The following is a 20,035-nucleotide window of genomic DNA, read 5'->3' on the forward strand; positions in this document are numbered from 1 at the left end:
AGAAAAGACAAAGAATGGGAGGAAACATTTGCAAATGATGTGACCGACAAGGGATTAATCTCTAAAATTTACAAATAGCTCATGAGGTTCAATATCAAAAAACAAACAAACAACACAATCAAAACATGGGCAGAAGACCTAAATAGACATTTCTACAAAGAAGACATACAGATGGCCAAGAGGCACATGAAAAGATGCTCAATATCGCTAATTATTAGAGAAATGCAAATCAAAACTACAATGAGATATCACCTCATACCAGTCAGAATGGCCGTCATCAAAAAGTCTACAAACAATAAATGCTGAAGAGGGTGTGGAGAAAAGGGAACCCTCCTACACTGTTGGTGGGAATGTAACTTGGTACAGACACTGTGGAGAACAGTGTTCCTTAAGAAACAGAGGTTCCTTAAGAAACTAAAAATAGTGCCACCATATGATCCAGCAATCCCACTCCTGGGCATATATCTGGAGAAAAACATGGTTCGAAAGGATACATGCACCCCAGTGTTCACTGCAGCACTGTTTACAATAGGCAAGACCTGGAAGCAACCTAAATGTCCATCGACAGCTGAATGGATAAAGAAGATGTGGTACATATATACAATCGAATATTACTCAGCCATTAAAAAGAATGAAATAATGCCATTTGCAGCAACATGGATGGACCTGGAGACTATACTAAGTGAAGTAAGTCAGACAGAGAAAGACAAACATCATATGATATCGCTTATATGTGGAATCTAGAAAAAAATTATACAAATGAACTTATTTACAAAACAGAAACAGACCCACAGACTTAGAGAATGAACTTACGGTTACCGGGGGAAGGGTGGAGGGAAGGGATAGATTGGGAGATTGGGATTGACATGTACACACTGCTATGTTTAAAATAGATACCAAACAAGGACCTACTGTATAGCATAGGGAACTCTGCTCAATATTCTGTAATAACCTAAATGGGAAAAGAATTTGAAAAAGAATAGATACATGTATATGTATAACAGAATCACTTTGCTGTACACCTGAAACTAACACAACATTGTTAATCAACTAGACTCCAATATAAAAGAAAAAAGAAAAATAAATACAAAAGCCCTACCTGGTCCTTCCAGTTTAAACCAAGTCTTACCACCTTCCCCTACAAATGCACACATTGCTTCAAGCGCAAGCATGGGAGGGCTGCTGGAGCATTTTGCTCCTTTTGTATTTTTTCAGCCTTAACATTTGCAACCTAAACCTGACAAATCAAACCTTGTCCTTGGGCAGAGCTGGAGCAAGCAAAGGGCAGAAAAGGGAATTATTCTCCGAGTACAGCTGCCTGTGATGACCCCTGTATCTTCCCCCTGCCTACCTGGGAGATAGTTCTTGGGCAGGTCAGCACCCTGTCCAGGCACAGAAGAACCTGGAACCCAGGCCAGGACAGTTCTTGCAGCAGCACCTCCGCTCTGTGACACGTCTGCATGGGCCCTTATCCCTATGACCCCATGTGTGGGATTTCAGGTTCTGCTTTTTTTCCCTGAGGCTGTGCGATCTGCGGCTAGCAAAGGATGCCCAGGACTAAGCAGCTGCACCCTGTCCCACCTTCCCCTGCAAATGGCAAAGCAGGCTTCAGAAAAGACAGTCTTCCCTCTGGTACAAACATGAGCCTTGTTCTGTGCCGTGAAAACCTGTGTGCAGGGGAGGGTCTTGCCTATTGTCACCAACCCAGGGAAGAGCAAAGTACCTTCTGGCCGTGGCTTTGGCTTTTCCAATCCTCCGTCTTGCATGAGCTCAAAGGCAAAGGAGACGTTCAAGACCTGGAGAGAGAGAGGCAGCGCATGAGGTGCTGCACACTCATTCCTGGACCCTTGGGGCTCCCTGTGACCTGCCCCTGGAAAGTGAAGGAACCAGCACTGTAGCCAGCGGGGCAGGGGCTGAGCTAAAATGAGGCTGCCAAACTGGGCTGGCCATGAGGAGTGTGAGGCAGGCCCAGCCTGCTGTTGGTGAAGCACTCCCAGAGGAGTTAAGAATCCTCTCCCTGTCTTACTGTGTTCTTGTGTCACTGCCAGGACTGTAAACTCAGGGACATAAGTGCCCACAGTTGAAAGGATCAGACAGCAAGACATGTTCAAGAGGCAGAGAAGGGTTTCTGCTTGGGACCAAATGCCCCTTGTCTAGCAGGTGGGCTGGGGCAGCCTGTGAGAGGCATCAGAAATCGGCTAAGTGCCGGCCTCAGGTCTGACCAGCCTTGCAGCCACCTGTCACCTCTGGGGAGAGATGAGGCTGGGCTGTGGCCCCAGGCAGGAGATACGGCTAGGGGACCAAGGTGCAGGAGAGGGAAAGCTGTTCAGGATGCTCAGTGGCCTGTAGGTAGCTGCGTCCCAGCTCAGCTGTACATCACAGTGAGCCCCCCATCCAACCACTGAAGACTCTGGGCAGAGGGGAAGCCGCCGCCTTTTCCCCAGATGGCCTCAGCAGAGGCGTGGGCAGATGGGTCGGGCATGTGGGCTCGGGCCTCCCGTGATGTCACCTCCCCTAACCTTCTGTTCAAAGCTGTCCGGGGTCAGGAAGAAGCTGTGCAGGGGCACGAAGTAGCCCTCCAGGAGCCCCATGAGCAGCACCAGGTACACCCCATCTGCAAACTGGAGGGAGAGAGACAGGTGAAGGCACTGGGCCCCTGAGCGCCCCAGCCCAGGCCCTTCCAGGGGCACATCAGCTTCCGTGTTGACCCCGCAAAGGCTATATCCCCAGGCAGGCTGCTGGCAGTGGGTGAGGGGCAGTAACCCAAGGCAGGAAGGTCTGCTCCGCAGCAGGCCTGCCCCATGTCTGGCTGGTCCAGCGCGAAGCCACAAGCCCACGGTCCTGACCTCAACTGGTCCAGTATTTATGGAGTACCGACTACGTGCCAAGCCCTGATCTGGCACAGGGACCACAGAGGTGGGTCAGGTGTGGCCCCTGCCCTGGAGGAACTCATGGTACAGTGGCGAGACTGTTGTGGAGGAAATGCAGCCGCTGCTCTGAGGGAGGGAAGCATGCTGGCCTGCATGAGACTGACGAAGGTCACTCATCCCACTGAAGGCAACAGGGAAGGCTTCTGGAGCAGGCGCTGCCTGGGTGGAGACATGAGGGATGAGCTGGAGTTAGCTAGGGAGGGCAGAGGGAGGAGGGAAAGGGGATGTCCAAGACCAACGGCATGAGGCTACTAGGGCTACTTCTGCTTTATGAACAGGGAAAGATCTAGTGTCATACCGGCCTGGGCATTCTCCCCTCTCACCCTCGCCTTATTACTGCTTGAGAGGCAGCATAGTATAGCTGTTAGGAACGTGTGCTCTGGAGCTGGCCTCTAGCTCTACCACTTATTAACTGAGTGACTTGAGCAAGTTACAGAGCTTCTCTGTGCCTCATTTTTCTCACCTGTAAAATGGGGACAATAATAATATAGTACCTAATTCATAGGGTTATCATGCGGCCTAAACCAGTAAGTATGTGTAAGGTGCCTAGAACACTGCTTGGTGTGTAGGCAACACTTAACACATACTAACTACTGCTATTTCTATCCAGGAAAACAACAAAGCAGTCAGACACAATGTACTGGCTCTTGCTGATAAAGCACAACCGTGTGCTCAGGGCCATGGCAAGAGGCTTAGAGCTGGTCCCGGCGCCTGTGGGATGAGGGAGATTTGAAAGGAGTAGGTGTTCTGGGTATGGAGAATGGCCTGAGCAAAGTTACAGAGGTCAGGTGCATATCTGCTATTCTAGAACCTTGCAAAGGAGGCAGGGCCATCAAATATTTGTCTAAGCAACAGTTACTAGAGTTCACAAGAGGTCAAAGTTCTTGGAATCATCTTGGGAAACTTTAAAAGTCCTAGACGGAATTAGTATTCTGTCTGGGCTGGGCCCCGTGTCTGAGCTCTGCTGGGTGACTGACTGGTGGGCCTGTGACTCAACCTTGGTTATGGGCAAACAACCTGGAGTATGAACTTGAGCTAGAAGCAGCCTCCTCCCTGTTTCCATCCATCTGGCTGGTAGCGCCTGAGCATGACTCATCCCAGGCCACCCCAGGGTGGACAATGGGAAATAGACCCCAGCAACCGTGTCAACATCACGGCCCGCCCATGGAACTAGTTAACTAGGCCTAATTCTGGCTGTGGCTGGAATGGGTTGAGAATGAAAGAAACTAATCTGTCAACTCAGGGGAGCACCCTGGGTTAGGGTCAGGGTTAGTCACAGCTGTGAGCACCACTGACCTAGACTGCTGCCACCCCTGACTGCTGGCTCCAATGACTTGGTGGTAAAACTCGCAGATAGACACCAGATATGCTCGGCAGAGACCCCTTCCCTGCCCATGGGGAAGGGAGAGCTCATTCCAGCCCTCTCCAGGAATCATTGCTTCTGCAGCACGTTCCCTATCTCCTGAAGAGCATATGAAGCTGCCTCCAGAGGCCAGACACACCCAGGCAGATCTCAGTCACAGACCTGGGCATTGCCTTTAAAAATAATAGGAGGTGCCCCTGTGTTCAAAAGAAGACCACACTTCAGAAGTTCATTGCGAATGAAAAGAGGTTGGGAAACAGGATACATTACACGGTATAAAGATTATACCTAATAAAGATTAGTTATTAATTATAAAGCAGGGGGTAGGGGGGAGGAGCTTTACAGTAGGGAAATCTGAGGGATGCCCACTTAGCCAAGTGGTCAAAGTTACCACCACCAGGAACAGAACTGATGGAGAAAAGTGCCTGAGAAGGGACTTCCCTGGTAGCGCAGTGGTTAAGAATCCGCCTGCCAATGCAAGGGACACAGGTTCGATCCCTGGTCTGGGAAGATGCCACATGCCGTGGAGCAACTAAGCCCATGTGCCACAACTACTGAGCCTGAGCTCTAGAGCCCATGAGCCACAACTACTGAAGCCCACGCGCCTAGAGCCTGTGTTCCGTAACAAGAGAAGCCACCGCAGTGAGAAGCCCGTGCACCGCAAGGAAGACCCAACGCATCCAAAAATATATATTTTAAAAAAAAATGGCCTGAGAAGAACACAGCATTGCCTCCATGGTACTGTTCCTGAACATGCATAACCTGGTTCTAATCATGAGGGAGAAAAACAGAGGCATTCTATGAACTAAATGGCCCACACTCTTCAAAAATGTCGATGTTATGCAAAGAGAGGCTGAGGATTTGTTCTCTATTAAAAAGAAACTAAAGAGACGTGACAACTAAATGCATCAGGTGAGAATATGAGGACAACTGTATTTCTCTGAACCATGTGACACGGTCAAGAGTAGTCACATATCAGTGATTTCATATGGTTCAACCTAAATAGATTAACATATTGTACTGATGTTAAAACTGCCTGAATTTGATTACTATATTGTGATTCTGAGGTATTTAGGGGTGGCGAGAGAGAAAAAAAACCAAATATGGCCAAATGTTAACAATTGGTATATGTGCGTGAAGAGTACATGGGGATTTATGATAATATTCTTGCAACTTTTCAAAATAAAATACTGGAAAGAATTCAGAGAAATTCCATGCAGTTCACCCCTCTGAGTGAAGAGAGAGAGAATCCCCTCTCCCTTCCCCGGAAAAGCTCCAGGATCAAGGTGGAAAGCCCTCCTGGCAATGTGGCTGGGGCACTGGGAACAGTGGCTGTCCAGCGGGGCCTTGTCCCCCACCCTGCACACGGGGCCGTCACCCACCTGGGTTTCCAGTTCCGTGACCTCCAGGTTCAATTTATTCAGGTGCTTGTTCACGAAAGTAATGAGCGTCTAGAAGAAGAGCACAAGCCAGACATTGAGATGAAGACTCTCACCCTGGAGGCCGCCCCTGTGACTCAACCATGATGACACAGGACGAGACCCAGCCAAGATCTCGGGCCCGGGATCCCTGTGCCGAGCGGAGTGAGGCTGAGCAGCCTATAAGACTCTTGCGAAACTCCTTGAGTCCACAGGGCAGGATGGCCCCCAGGACTGGCAGTCCCATGCACTGTGCGATTCCAATAGCCAGGTCCAGAACTGTGCAAGGAGCAGGGAGTGCTAAGAGGGCAGAGTGACAGGTGGAGTGTCCTAGCCGGGCTCAGGGGGCCAGAGGAGAAATGACCGCCTTGGGTCCCTCCTTCCAGTCCCCCTAGGTGCAGGTACCGGTGCCAGGGAGACAGAGGGAGGTCTGTGTGAGGAGCAGGGATGGCGGGGTTCAGTGTGGGGGTGGAGACACAGGACCGTAGCCTCAGAAACCCCCAAGAGATGCTGTCATCCCAATGGGAGAAGAAAGGGACTGGGTAAGGCATCCAGTGAAAACAAGACAGGTAAAACGGACATCAAGCAGGAAAGCTCTGTGTTTGTGGTGGTCTGGTGATGACACCAGTTTCGGGAAGCTTGCAAACTGCAGGGGGTGGGTTTTCCTAATGTTTTCCTACATCTCGCTCCCCTCCCTCCCTCCCTCTCCCCCTCCCTCCCTCCCTCCCTCCCTCTCAGGCACCTCTTTCCCACCTTTTTCACCACGTTCAGCTTGTCTGGTGCGTGGTCAAACAAGGTGTCAAAGGCATCACGTTCTGAAAAAAGAGGAAAATGTAAAGTAGGGCCCAGAGCTGATGCCAACCCAGGTCCCAGCCACGCGCCTCTACAGGCCACATGGTCAGCTCCAGGTGGGAATTCTTTGGGGTATGAGACTGTGCTGGGAAACTGGTTTGGGCAGGGATTTGGGGTTGATTCTTATCTTAGGGGCCTTTTTCTCTCTGTGTAGATGTAGGTGTGTGTGTATCCACCCTCGACATCAGCCCTCTTTGAGCTGGGGTTCAGGAGCTCTGGCAGGCAGTCTGACTTGGAGCCAGTAATTTCTCTTTACTATTTGTATTCTTTGATATCATGATTTAGTCATGATTCTAAAGTGTTTCTGAAGCTTTTTGGAAGCAGAATGTCATCCAAATATCAAATCACTCCCTAATTTTCAAAACCAACTTGCCCAAGACATACTTCCTGGCAGAGGGCAGATAAGCGGATTGGGAGCTACAGAGCCCTAGAAGGGGAGCTCCCCCTCTTGAGGGATCAGGTCACTTCAATCCTTTTAGCCTCACTTTCCTCTTCCATAAAATGCCCACTGGGTACTTCCCTGGCAGGCCAGTGGTTAACACCCTGCGCTTCCATTGCGGAGGGCACAGGTTCGATTCCTGGTCAGGGAACTAGCATCTCGCATGCCAAAACGCAGCCAAAAATAATAATAGAAAAAAGGCCCACTGAGCATGAACCTCCCCTAGGTGGGTTATGAGGATGAAAGACAAGAAAGTACATTCTCTGTAAACTCTGAAGTATCTGCTGATCTGAGTTATTATTAGAATGATTGGAATATTTCAATATATTATCCACAGTAAATACAGAATCATAGAAAATAGCGAAGCCATTCTCCCTGCAGGGATTTTCCTTGCTATAGCCCCCCTGGTCCTCTGATCTGAGAGGTGAAATAGTGGAGGGATCTGTGACTGGGAATGAGAAATCTCCAAGAGGAACCGGGGCTGGGAGGGTTCGTGGTCCTGGGCTGCCTTTCCTACTCTTTTTTTTTTTTTTTTTTGTGGTACGCGGGCCTCTCACTGCTGTGGCCTCTCCCGCTGCGGAGCGCAGGCTCTGGATGCACGGGCTCAGCGGCCATGGCTCACGGGCCCAGCCGCTCTGCGGCATGAGGGATCTTCCCGGACCGGGGCACAAACCCGCGTCCCCTGCATCGGCAGGCGGACTCTCAACCACTGCGCCACCAGCCTCTCCTACTCTTGATGAGTAAATCTGAGATGGCCAGAATGGTGATTGTGATCTTGGACATTCACAGACCTTATAAACACACCCAAAGTTCTGGGAAACCAGAGAGGTAGGAGGTGTGATGAGGAAAAAGGCACCTTCTACAAGGGCTGGACAGAGTGGGGAGAGGGTACAGTCCCCAGCGCATACGTACACCTCTTGCTTTACTTCCACAATATGCTTAGAGCAAGACTTCCCTGCAAATGCCCAGGACCCATCCAGAAGCCCAGCAGGGTCAGTGGTCTTGTTACTTGCAAGAGGACTGCAGCTGTGGTTACTTTTCCTCTTCCCTCCAGTGCGCTGACCCTCCCTACCGACTGGCCCCGTCACCAGGTTGGCACAGACACACATGCAGGAATCAAGCTGAGTGCCTGTTCTTCCCAGCTGCTACAGAATTAACTAGACCCCATTGGCAGTCAGCAGTGATAGAGGACACTCTTATGCAACTCACCATGCCTTCCAGAAAGAGCCCTGCGGGAAAAGGAGAAAGAAAGCAGCGTGACTTTTCTCTCCGCACCCTTGGTGGCAGATCCCCAAAGCTTCCTTCCTTGGCATTTTATTCTGCACTAAGTCTCCAGCTATGGGTGGTCTTTACCACATTACCACCTATTTTCCCCCTCTGCTTTATAGATTTACTGGTGTTTGCATAAAGCCTGGTATAAGTGATGCATAAAGGACTATTTCTTGCCTTAAATAAACTCACATTATTGCTTACAGTTGAGAAAGAATATTGGACTCAGAGATTCAGGATTCCCAACCATGTTTTAGGAGCAGAGCTCAGGTACCATCCCAATGTGGCATTTCACTGCCCAGGTTGCTGAGGGCATTGGCTTGGGGAGGTCAGATTGGGCTCTCTCCTGTCCATCCTGTGATACCCACCCAAGCTGCACCTGCCATTGACCTAGAATAGGTTTTCTCAAAGAGGGCAGGAGCTGGAACCATACTCATACAGTGAAGCAGCAAAGTATTAGGAGCACAAGCATTAAGGTCAGACTACTTAGTTTTAAATCTTACAAAGCCATTTGCTTGCTGTGTGACTTTGGGCAAGCTACCGAACCTCTCTGGGTTTCAGGTCACTTATCCTTAAAATGAGGATAAAATGGTAAACAACTCAATCAGATGTTGTGAGCATTAAATGATTTAATATATAGAAAGATTTTAGCATAGTTTCCACTATATACTAAATGCTCAATACATTTTCTTCTCAATACGTTTTTGGTTCTTATTATGTTGGTTTATTCCAACTATACATCTGTCACCTATTAAATAATGACTTGTGGGTAGTGTACTGGGAAGAATGATGAACGTGGAGTTCAAGCCAGGTAGACCAAGGACAGTTTCCTCCTCCACCTTCGGGGTGTGGGGTTTTAGAAGGTGTAATCATTGCTTCATGTGCCCCTGCTCTTTCCACTTGCTCTTCTTGTTCAAAGGAATATAGAGGAGAGCTAGGGGAGCAGGAGATGATACGAACAAATTTTGCCCGGTTTTGCGTGCGGCCAGGGCTCAAGCCTGCCCAGGGATCTCAGACCCACGCACACCGACCGCCCTGCTCTTTCTGCTTGAGAACAAAACTTCTCTTTCCCATGACAAAACTCTTACATGTTCTGATATTCCAATTTCTTAATGTAAATGAAAAAAAACAAAAACAAAAAAGAAAGCCCAAACAATCCACCACCCTAAGGTAGAGAGGGGCTTTCTGGGTCATGGCATGTGACCATATAAATCAGATTCAGAAAAGGAAGAAAAATGTCCTTTTGAAGGTTAACAATTTAAATTCAACCCCATGTTTATGGCATGATGATTTCATGCTGGTTGGCTTTTTTGGGCACACTCTTTCCTGGAGTGCCACAAAATTAGAAGTTTTCAATCACGGTTAATTCCCTCTCCCCACTTCCCCACCCAAGTTTGTACCTTAAGCATTGAGAGGCATGTTTTGAATGCACGGAAAAGGCTAAACTATAATCATTGGCTGAAGTCTAATCCCTCTTGCAATCCCAATAAATGAAAACTAAATATCAGCAAATGGATGAATTTCGGAGAAACATCTGTGTTCCATTACAGAATCGCTGGCAACAATGCTGTTGACATACTCTGTGTTACCAGTTATTTCCTCTTGGATTTGCCGAGACTGGAGGATTCCTTCTCGTTTCTGAAAACGGGGGTGGGGAGAGGGTTGGGAGGAAGAGAGAGAAATATGCATTAGAAAAATACAAAAAACTGATTAGCATTCCTGATACTTAGAAAGTTACTGGCGTTTAAGAAATGAATCCAGAGACCAGATACTGCTAGAAGTGAAATGAGGCTCCTGATGTCCTGGGACTGGACTGTACCATTCATACTTAAGTGCAATTAGTGTTTATTCCAAACAAGTCGGCTGTTTCTTGGATGCTGAATCTTTTCTTTCTTTATTGGAAGACGTCCTGCTGGAAGCACACTGTTTGCCTCCTGGAGAAATCCACAGTAAACCAAATGGAAATGAGGGCCAGGGTGTGTCTGCCCTCCAACTGGGGCCACGGAGGGAAGCGGAGAAACACATTTAACTGGGGCGGCTGGGGTGGAAGAACTGAGGTCAACTTGGAGAATTCAGAGGGAGAGTTTTCAAAAAACGTTTAACTAGAGGAGCTTTTAAGTAAGTAGTACAGTCCTTGGGTGACTAGCTTACTCTCTGAGAAAAGCGTAGGCACTTTGGAGGTCCATCCCCCCACCCATCCGCCCACCCAAACTGCCATCCATCCACCCACCCACCCATCCATCCATCCACCCACCCACCCATCCATCCATCCACCCACCCATCTGCCCATGCATGCATCCATCATCTGTCTACCCCTTCCCATCAATTCATTCTCTTTCTTTTCTGTTTCATTAATCAGTGCCTTCTCTGTACAAGCCACTGTGTTGGACTTAGCAAACACTGTGGAACATATGACATAGTTTTGGACCTTAAGGAACTTAGAGTAAAATGGCGTAGATGAACAGGTATGCAAGAACAGTTTTCCCCAGACAGTCCTCCTGGTCCCAGCTCAATGATTAGAGTAGGATCCCCTTTCCCTCTCAAATGTGTCATGGATAATTAATTACATGGTGACCCCTTGCAGAGAGGAAGTGCTGAGGGCAGGACAGGAACAAGTACTTTCAGCTGAGAGGGTCAGGGAAACCTTCCAGGGGGAGGGGTTCTTGAGCTGGAACTTAACGGACAGCTAGGATTTGGCTGGACACAGAGGAGAGACCTCTTCAGTGGGAGGAATGGCCGGAGCAAAAAGGCAGAATAGGAGAGCACAGGCGTGTTCAGGAGGCCGTTTGGAGGGACAGTGGCTGCCCTTGGTCAGTTGAGTGCTGGTTTGGAGTTTAAACCTCACTGTGTGGGCGTGGGAACCGATGAAGGAGTGCTGGCGTGCAGGAAGACCTTCTGATGGGGGTGAGGAGGGAGATGCATTTATCATGTTCCTACACAATCAGTTACCAGACGCTTGGAAGGCAGTCTGGGCAGGGCAAGAGGCTGTCAGAGCAAATCCATCTTCCACAAAGACTGAGATGTGTCAAGAGGGATCCTCCAAGCATTAGTGTTTCAGCTGAAATCTGCCTTCTCGACCCTCCTGCCCGAACTTCCACAACCTTTTCTTCACATTCCCAATAGCCACAGAAACTAGCGTCCTTGCAAAATACTTTTACAGAAGGAAAGGTAGAGCTGGATAAAGGCCATGAGTGTATCTGGATTAGATTAAGAAGAATGAACTATCAAAGCAAAAAAGGAAGAAAAACATTAAAATACCATTGAAAAAAGATCTAGTGTGGATAAACCAGGACGTTTTCCAAATTCAGCTTCAACATATGTAAAATTTTCACACAGGGCTAATGGAATCTGTGTCCTTGTCTTGCGAGGCTGTTCACAGACATCAAACCTCATCTTCAACTACATGCAGAATTAAATGCTGGTACACAGAATGGAAAAGAAATCTGGGTTCAATGACAGCTCACACAGCGTCCTGATTCATTTCGATCCACTGTTCCCTAAAGAACTCTCTCTGTAGTTCAGTCAGTGTCTTACAGCCAATTCTGAGTCTTGCTTCTGTGCCTGTTTAACTTGATAACGCAAAACACCCCATAAACCCTGACATACCTTGATGCCATTTTATGTAATGCCTCCTCCTTTCTCCCTCACACTAACAAAACTGCCTGCAGTAGAAATTAAACCAGCAACAGCCTTCTGATGGCCTATAATTGAGCTCAAAATAAGGCATGAGACATGGGCTTCCAGTGACCACTGTTTCCCCCCCAACCCTCGCAAATCCTGAATCACAGTTTTAAAAAATATAATGAAATGGATTCACACTTTATTGATTGTTAAAAAATGACACAATAGAGATGGCCTGGATTCACTAGGAAGATGCATGTACCAGGATGCTCCGGGCTGGTACATATTCGTAAAATGCTTAGCTCCACGCCTGACATGGTTGACAGCCCAATAAATGAAGCCAATTAGTCTCTTTCAGTCAGCGGCACTTAGTGTCGGAACCACACGCGTTTGCATTGACAAGGGGCTTCTGATAGCCCTCTCTGCTGCTTATGTATAGTCCTGTCTCCGGGAAGGCAGGGCCAAGGTGTCGTCTTTCTATTATACCCCCTTGACGTTCAGCAAGTTAAGTACCCAGAAGGTGCTGGAAGAAATACTTTTTCATTAGGTCACTGGCTGAGCAGCGCCCCCATGTCCTCCTCCCCTCCCCCATTCACTTCTGATCCCTGAAAGCTCAGCCCTTCTGTCCTGGAAGCTGGCCTGGCCTCACCTCACCTCTCAGGCAAAGCCTACCTGCCCTCCGGGCTCTTCCTCACCAAGGGATGGCAGAGTTGCCAGACAGAACCCTGGATAACCTTGGATAGCCAGGGAGCTGCTCATAAGGGACGTTCTCCCTTGTAGCATGTTTATTTGGAAAAGAACAGAAGCCAACAAAATGACGACCTTTTGCTCACGGGCGTAAAGTTGGAAAATAAAATTGAATTTGAGTATCTAATGGGGTTAGGAGCAGAATGAGATAGTCACAGGGAGAGAGCATCCCCTCATTGTGGAAATCACACAGCCATGTGTGAATGGAAATTCCATCCAACAATCTGGAAAAAATGACTTGAGATACCAGCTGTGCTTCTCTGGGCAGGTGAAAATCGGCAGTGCCCTCAACACAGGCACGGCCTGTCAGGGTCTCTCTCAAATACACACACGTACACATGCACAGATACTTGCCTCTTCTCAGTAACTGTGCATTGTTTGTTTAACCAAAAAATGATTCTTGGGCTTCCCTGGTGGCGCAGTGGTTAAGAATCCGCCTGCCAGTGCAGGGGACATGGGTTTGAGCCCTGGTCCGGGAAGATCCCACATGCCACGGAGCAAATAAGCCTGTGCACCACAACTACTGAGCCTGCGCTCTAGAGCCCGTGCTCTGCAGAAAGAGAAGCCACTGCAATGAGAAGCCCATGCACTGCAATGAAGAGTAGCCCCCGCTCACCACAACTAGAGAAAGCCCACGTGCAGCAATGAAGACCCAGTGCAGCCATAAAAAAATAAATAAATAAATAAATAAATAAACAAGGCAGCCCAAACAATCGACAACTCTACCAACATTTAAAATCCACAGGCCTATGACCCCATGATCCCACTTATGGGCTCCATACTGTAGACACTGGAGCACGAGGCTGCATTATTTAAAAAAAAAAAAAAGATTCTCGCTGGCTGGCAGGACACACACACACACAGGGATACAGCCTCCCGATCCTACTACACAGACCTGCACTGCTGGTGGGAATGTGAATTGGTACAGCCACTATGGAGAACAGTATGGAGGTTCCTTAAAAAACTACAAATAAAATACCATATGACCCAGCAATCCCACTACTGGGCATATACCCTGAGAAAACCATAATTCAAAAAGAGTCATGTACCAAAATGTTCATTGCAGCTCTATTTACAATAGCCCGGAGATGGAAACAACCTAAGTGCCCATCATCGGATGAATGGATAAAGAAGATGTGGCACATATATACAATGGAATATTACTCAGCCATAAAAAGAAACGAAATTGAGCTATTTGTAATGAGGTGGATAGACCTAGAGTCTGTCATACAGAGTGAAGTAAGTCAGAAGGAGAAAGACAAATACCGTATGCTAACACATATATATGGAATGTAAGAAAAAAAATGTCATGAAGAACCTAGGGGTAAGACAGGAATAAAGACACAGACCTACTGGAGAATGGACTTGAGGATGGGGAGGGGGAAGGGTGAGCTGTGACAAAGCGAGAGAGAGGCATGGACATATATACACTACCAAACGTAAGGTAGATAGCTAGTGGGAAGCAGCTGCATAGCACAGGGATATCGGCTCGGTGCTTTGTGACCGCCTGGAGGGGTGGGATAGGGAGGGTGGGAGGGAGGGAGACGCAAGAGGGAGGAGATATGGGAACATATGTATATGTATAACTGATTCACTTTGTTATAAAGCAGAAACTAACACACCATTGTAAAACAATTATACCCCAATAAAGATGTTAAAAAAAAAAAGACCTCACAAATACATACAACACACTCTCAGATATACATTACACAGGCACCCTCCTGAGGAAAGCATGTAAACCCCAGGCACACGTCCCACACAAGCCTGTCCCAGACAGAAGCACACGCTCTTCCACCCTTTGCACACATATCAGGGATAAGCCCACATGCATCAGAAAGCTCACTCACATGCTTCCCAGCATATGGCACACACAGACACACTCAGCATTCATTCAGCGTTCCTTCTAGCGAGCTACCCAGTGTGCCTTGGCTCTCACAGGAGCTTAGCCCCTGCACCCCTTTAAGGGTGCAGATGTTTTTAGTGGTTTCTAACTTACCTGAACCACAACCACTTGGATGGAAACATGATCTGGGAGTCGGATTGGTGCCCGGAAATACTGGGACAGAGCAACCAGCAGATGCAAGATGGCTACCAGGCTCTTGGCGTGAACAGCTGAAATAAAACATGATTTATAAATTAGAGAATCTTCTTCTAGGTTCTCGGCAGATATACGCAGATCTCCAGAGTGTGGCAGTACCACACCCAATGCCCCTTTCATCCCACCCCTATGGGTCAGGGGACACGCTTGGTCATCACGGGCCTCACGCTGGGACCCCTCGGTTCTCAGCCAGGTCCCGTGGATCTGCTTCCTAGATCATGTTATTGCTGGACGGCAAAGTTGTGCTTCTCCACTCTAATCCAAGGTTCCCATCGGGACCCTGACAACAGCTGAATTCTGAGTTCAGGTCAGCCCTCTGCCACCCCCATGTTCTTGTTCACTCTGTGCTGAACTGGTGAACTCTTGTTCACCATGTCTGCTGAACCCCCTCTCCCTTCCCATCTGACTGTGAACTCTGTAGGTTATCACCACTACCCTTGTCCCAAGGCTCTAAACAAAGCAGGCCCTCAATCAATGGACACTGAGTCAGGACACTGGATCCCTCCCTTTGTTCAGGGCTTTAAGACACCTGGAGGAAGGCATGAGAGACATCTAAAGGACTTTGTTGCTCTCTTGAGTGCCATATATAGTCAGTGCAGGCAATGCCCTCTGGGCAGTAGCTGGGAGGGGATGTCCGTGACCCAGGTGGCTTCTATAGCTGAGCTGTGTGCCATATCATTTAGGTCATTTATGCTGGAGAAGGCTGGGCAACTACTGAGTTGTAGTTTCCTCAGTAGATGAGAGGAGAAAAAGACTGTGATGTAACAGGCACACACAGTGTTGGCCAACGGGAGCTTGAGTTCTGACTTGACAACTCTACCATTTATTTACTGAGTATATGACCTTAGGTAGGCCACTTAAGGTCCCTGAGCCTCAGTCTGTTCAACCTCACACATGGGGATAACAGTACCTATGCAGAGATATGGGGAGTAAGAATTTCCAGACATAATGTTGGCAAAGCTCCTAGTACATAGCAATGCCTAGGAATGATTGATATTTTCTATTATCACTTATGAGAAAGTACCTGGCATCTAGGCAATTAATGTCAACTTTCTCCCCTTTCTTTCATAAAAGGGAAGAGTCCCCAGATACTTTACCTGCCTTCACAGTCCTACCAGCGTTATGGCTCTCATTACAGGGGGCATTTAAGGAAAGAGCAAAAAATTGTCCATTTTGTGTAGTTAGCATGAACTGGGCCCATTATTAGGGTGTCATTCTGTCTGCCCTGGGATCAATGAATCCACTCTAACAGAAGCTTTGAGAAATCACCAAGAAAAGGAACTGATCCAGACAATCCTTGGGGACTCACTAGAGTTTCCTGTTATCACTGCTGCTTCAAAGAAGGTTTTCCACTGACTACGAACAGCAGCTCAATGCCACCATCAAATAGCAGATGAGCGGCTCCTAACTCGTAGCCTTACAGAAGAAGTGTTTACTTCTGGGCTTTTGGGCTTTGCCAACTAAGTATCACCCGCAGTTATAGCCTCAAAAAAGGCACCTGGCATGGACTGACCCACTGACATGAGGGCAAAAACCGGGTTTGCAAAAACCGGGACAGAGGCAAAAACCGGGTTTGCTCTTCTGTTCAGAACTGCCACTGCATCAGTCCCGTCACTGAGGGTTGTAAGGATATTTGCTACCTCTCCCCTTTAACGACAAAACATAATGCTGGAAAAGCAGTGGTCAGAAAGGTTGTTCTCACACACTGGGGACACTGTGTGTTACCTTGACTGTCTTCGTAAGCAAAGTAGAGCTTTGTTGTAGGCACCATACAGATGTTAGACTCTTTCAGTGAGTGCTCTGTCCTCCTGGGTATTTTTTCAAGAGAAGTAATTACACAGTTTCTTTCTCTATCCCTCTCTCACAGACATACATGCTACGTATAAAAAGATGTTAATTAATAAATGCTGGAGAGGGTGTGGAGAAAAGGGAACCCTCCTACACCGTTGGTGGGAATGTAAATTGGTGCTGTCACTATGGAGAACAGTATGGAGGTTCCTCAAAAACCTAAATATGGAGTGCCCATATGATCCTGCAATCCCATTCCTGGGCATATATCCGGATAAAACTATAATTTGAAAAGATACATGCACCCCTATATTCACAGCAGCACTATATACAATAGTCAAGACATAGAAACAACCTAAATGTGTAACAATAGATGAATGGATAAAGAAGATATAGTGTGTGTGTGTGTGTGTGTGTGTGTGTGTGTACATACACACACACACACACACAAAATGGAATACTACTCATCCATAAAAAAGAATGAAATAATGCCATTTGCAGCAACATGGCTGGACCTAGAGATTGTCATACTAAGTGAAGTCAGAAAGAGAAAGATGAATACCATACAATATTACTTATACGTGGTATCTAAAATATGACACAAATGAACTTATCTACGAAACAGAAACAGACTCACAGACTTAGAGAACAGACTTGTGGTTGCCAAGGGGGAGGGTGGGTGGGGGAGGGATGGATTGGGAGTTTTGGATTAGCATATGCAAATTATTATATATAGAATGGATAAACAACAAAGTCCTGCTGTATAGCACAGGGAACTATATTTGATATCCTGTAATAAACCATAATGGAAAAGAAAAAAAAAGATGTTAATTATTGTGTAATATATTATCCTTAAAAAAAATCTGAAACATATATATCCAAATGAAAGATGATGGTTGACCAGTGGTTTTCAAATTTTTAAAAATTAAGAAGAGAAATCCTTTGTTCTAAAAACCATTAGGCAAACCTGATAAAAAACAGTGCAACTGCTCTGGTCCCTTTGTCCTAACTACAGCCCGCCCACAGCTGCTTCTCTTCTCCTCAATGATGCCTGAGTTTTTCCTTGCAGATCCCTAGGTTGGGCCAAGCATGGTTTAATAGTCACTGCTTTAATAAATTATGGTACATTCACATAATGAAATAGTTTGCATGTGCTGAAAATCATTAAGACAATGTAGCTATAAATATTAATAATATAATGTTAAAGAGAACTAGAAATAATGTAAATATATACTTTCATGGATTTATGCATATATAAATACACATATTTGTATATATATACATATAAATATACATACACAAACGTGCGCGTGCGCGCACACACACACACACACACAAACGTACTTGTGGCCAAGACTTGGAAAGTTAAAAAAAAAAAAATAGTTATGCTATAGTTGAAAGATTTTTTTTTCCTGTTTCAAATGTTTCTTTTGAATAAAGACATGTTATCTTTTCAGTTAAGAAAACTTCTAACTACCTTTGCATGTCTGGGCACTCTCATCATTGCCATCTCTCAGCACATCTCCTGGGAGCCTTCTCCCTGATGCCAGGCAGAACCCAGGGCCACTGTGCTCCTGCACTCCAGTCAGGATGAAAACATGCAGAATGACAGCAGGGTTGAGAAGCCAAGACTCTGCTGTATAAACTGGGCCCTGCAGCCACTGTGCCAAGAGGGTCACTCCAGTGCTGGGAGACTATTTCAAAGGAGCTGTTGAGTTAGAAGCAGTCCTCCAAACTTGAATTGTGGTAGAAACAGAAACTGGTACAATTTGGGGGGAGGCAATTTGACAATATGTGATATGACCTTAAAATGTACATATTCTTTGGCCCTAAACTACCACTCCTAGGTATTCATCCTTAAGAAGTAATTATGTCTATGAGCAGAAAGAACTCATCAGGCTGTATTGATATTAGTGAAAAAATGGGAAAAAATCTTAAAATTTTTCATTAGTTAAGTAAATTATGATATACCCAATCTATGTCATAGAATATTAAAAGTGACATATAGAAGGATGATCTGTAAAGCTATACATCTTCTAAATAACATATACAGGTTGATACCATCTTCGTAAAAATAAGAAAATATACTTTGTATATAAGTATATACACACATTTTATTCATTTACTGATATATTTATTTCTTACACACACACACACACACACACACACACACACACACACACACACACATGACCTGAAGGAACACACCATAAGGCTGACAATGCCTATATCTGATAGGCAGCTCATGAGGGCAGTATGTGTGGGCTTAGTACACAGGCTCTGCAGCCAGACTCTCTGGGTCTCATTCCTGGCTCCACCACTCCCCACTTCCCCCAACCCCATGTGACATTGGACAATGACACTTCTTTAGCAAATAGTATTGTGCTTAATATTGCCAGTCACTTTTCCAGGTTTTAGGGATACAGCAGTAAAGAGACAAAAAACCTTGCTCTTAGGAAGCTTACACTCACTGTTTCTTAACCTCTCTATGCCTTGACTTTCCCATCTGTAAAATGGGGACAGTAAAGTTCTTACCTCAGATGGTTGAATGAAGATTGCAAGATTCAAAATATGTAAAATATTTAGATTAGTACAAGGCATACAAGCACTATAAATATGTTAGATGTTATTTAAATCTCTTTTAATTGATCTGTATTTTCTAAGTTTTCAATAATGAAAATTATTGTTGCTAATAAAAAAAAAATAGAAAAGGAAGAACTCCCTAAAACCCTGGATCAAGGACGTTGGGAACTCAGCAGCTGTCCCTGCCACCCTTTTCCTGAGTGGAAAGATGACATGATGTCCCCAGAAACAGCCAGGGAAGATAACCAAGAGAGGAGGTGTCGGAGCCTGCCCTGGAGTTGCGCCTGCTGCATTCCTTATCACAGAAACCACTGCTGCCTGAAGCCCTGAGACATCGCGGGGAGCTGGCCACTGAGATAATTATTCCCTCTGACCTAGTAATTCCCCTCAGTTCTAAAAATCTATCTGACGAGAGTAATTCAAGAGAAGCAAAAGGAGTCACAACATAACATTTAACTTGGCCCTGTCTGATATTAGCAATAAGCGGAAAAACATCCTAAAAGGATCAATGTCAGCATAGGGTTTAAGTTAACTATGGAATATCTACCCCAGGAAATACAGCAGCTATCAAAAATTATAACTACAGGGCTTCCCTGGTGGCGCAGTGGTTGAGAGTCCGCCTGCCGATGCAGGGGACACGGGTTCATGCCCCGGTCCGGGAAGATCCCACATGCCACGGAGCGTCTGGGCCCGTGAGCCATGGCCGCTGAGCCTGCGCGTCCGGAGTCTGTGCTCCGCAACGAGAGAGGCCACGACAGTGAGAGGCCCACGTACCGCAAAAAAAAAAAAAAAAAAAAAAAAAAATATATATATATATATATATATATATATATATATAACTACAAAGACCACATGTGAATATAGAAGATGTGTATGATGTAACATTAAGACAAAGTGAGTTTGTATATACCTTCATCAAGTAAAAAT

General features: G+C 46.4%; 1 protein-coding gene across 1 annotated transcript in view; it reads right to left on the reverse strand.

The window, feature by feature from the left end:
* The window catches only part of PARVA (parvin alpha), a 180,654-nt gene that overhangs the window by 24,478 nt on the left and 136,141 nt on the right, over nt 1–20,035 (reverse strand). Inside the window, exons 7-13 of the mRNA XM_060159644.1 lie at nt 14,636–14,751; nt 9,851–9,909; nt 8,212–8,231; nt 6,465–6,526; nt 5,676–5,744; nt 2,520–2,621; nt 1,724–1,796 (exon numbers count right to left, since the gene is read on the reverse strand). Coding sequence (XP_060015627.1) covers nt 1,724–1,796; nt 2,520–2,621; nt 5,676–5,744; nt 6,465–6,526; nt 8,212–8,231; nt 9,851–9,909; nt 14,636–14,751 — 501 coding nt within the window. The remainder of the gene's footprint in view (nt 1–1,723; nt 1,797–2,519; nt 2,622–5,675; nt 5,745–6,464; nt 6,527–8,211; nt 8,232–9,850; nt 9,910–14,635; nt 14,752–20,035) is intronic.

The sequence above is a fragment of the Lagenorhynchus albirostris genome, chromosome 9 (assembly GCF_949774975.1).
Source record: "Lagenorhynchus albirostris chromosome 9, mLagAlb1.1, whole genome shotgun sequence".
Lineage (NCBI taxonomy): Eukaryota > Metazoa > Chordata > Mammalia > Artiodactyla > Delphinidae > Lagenorhynchus > Lagenorhynchus albirostris.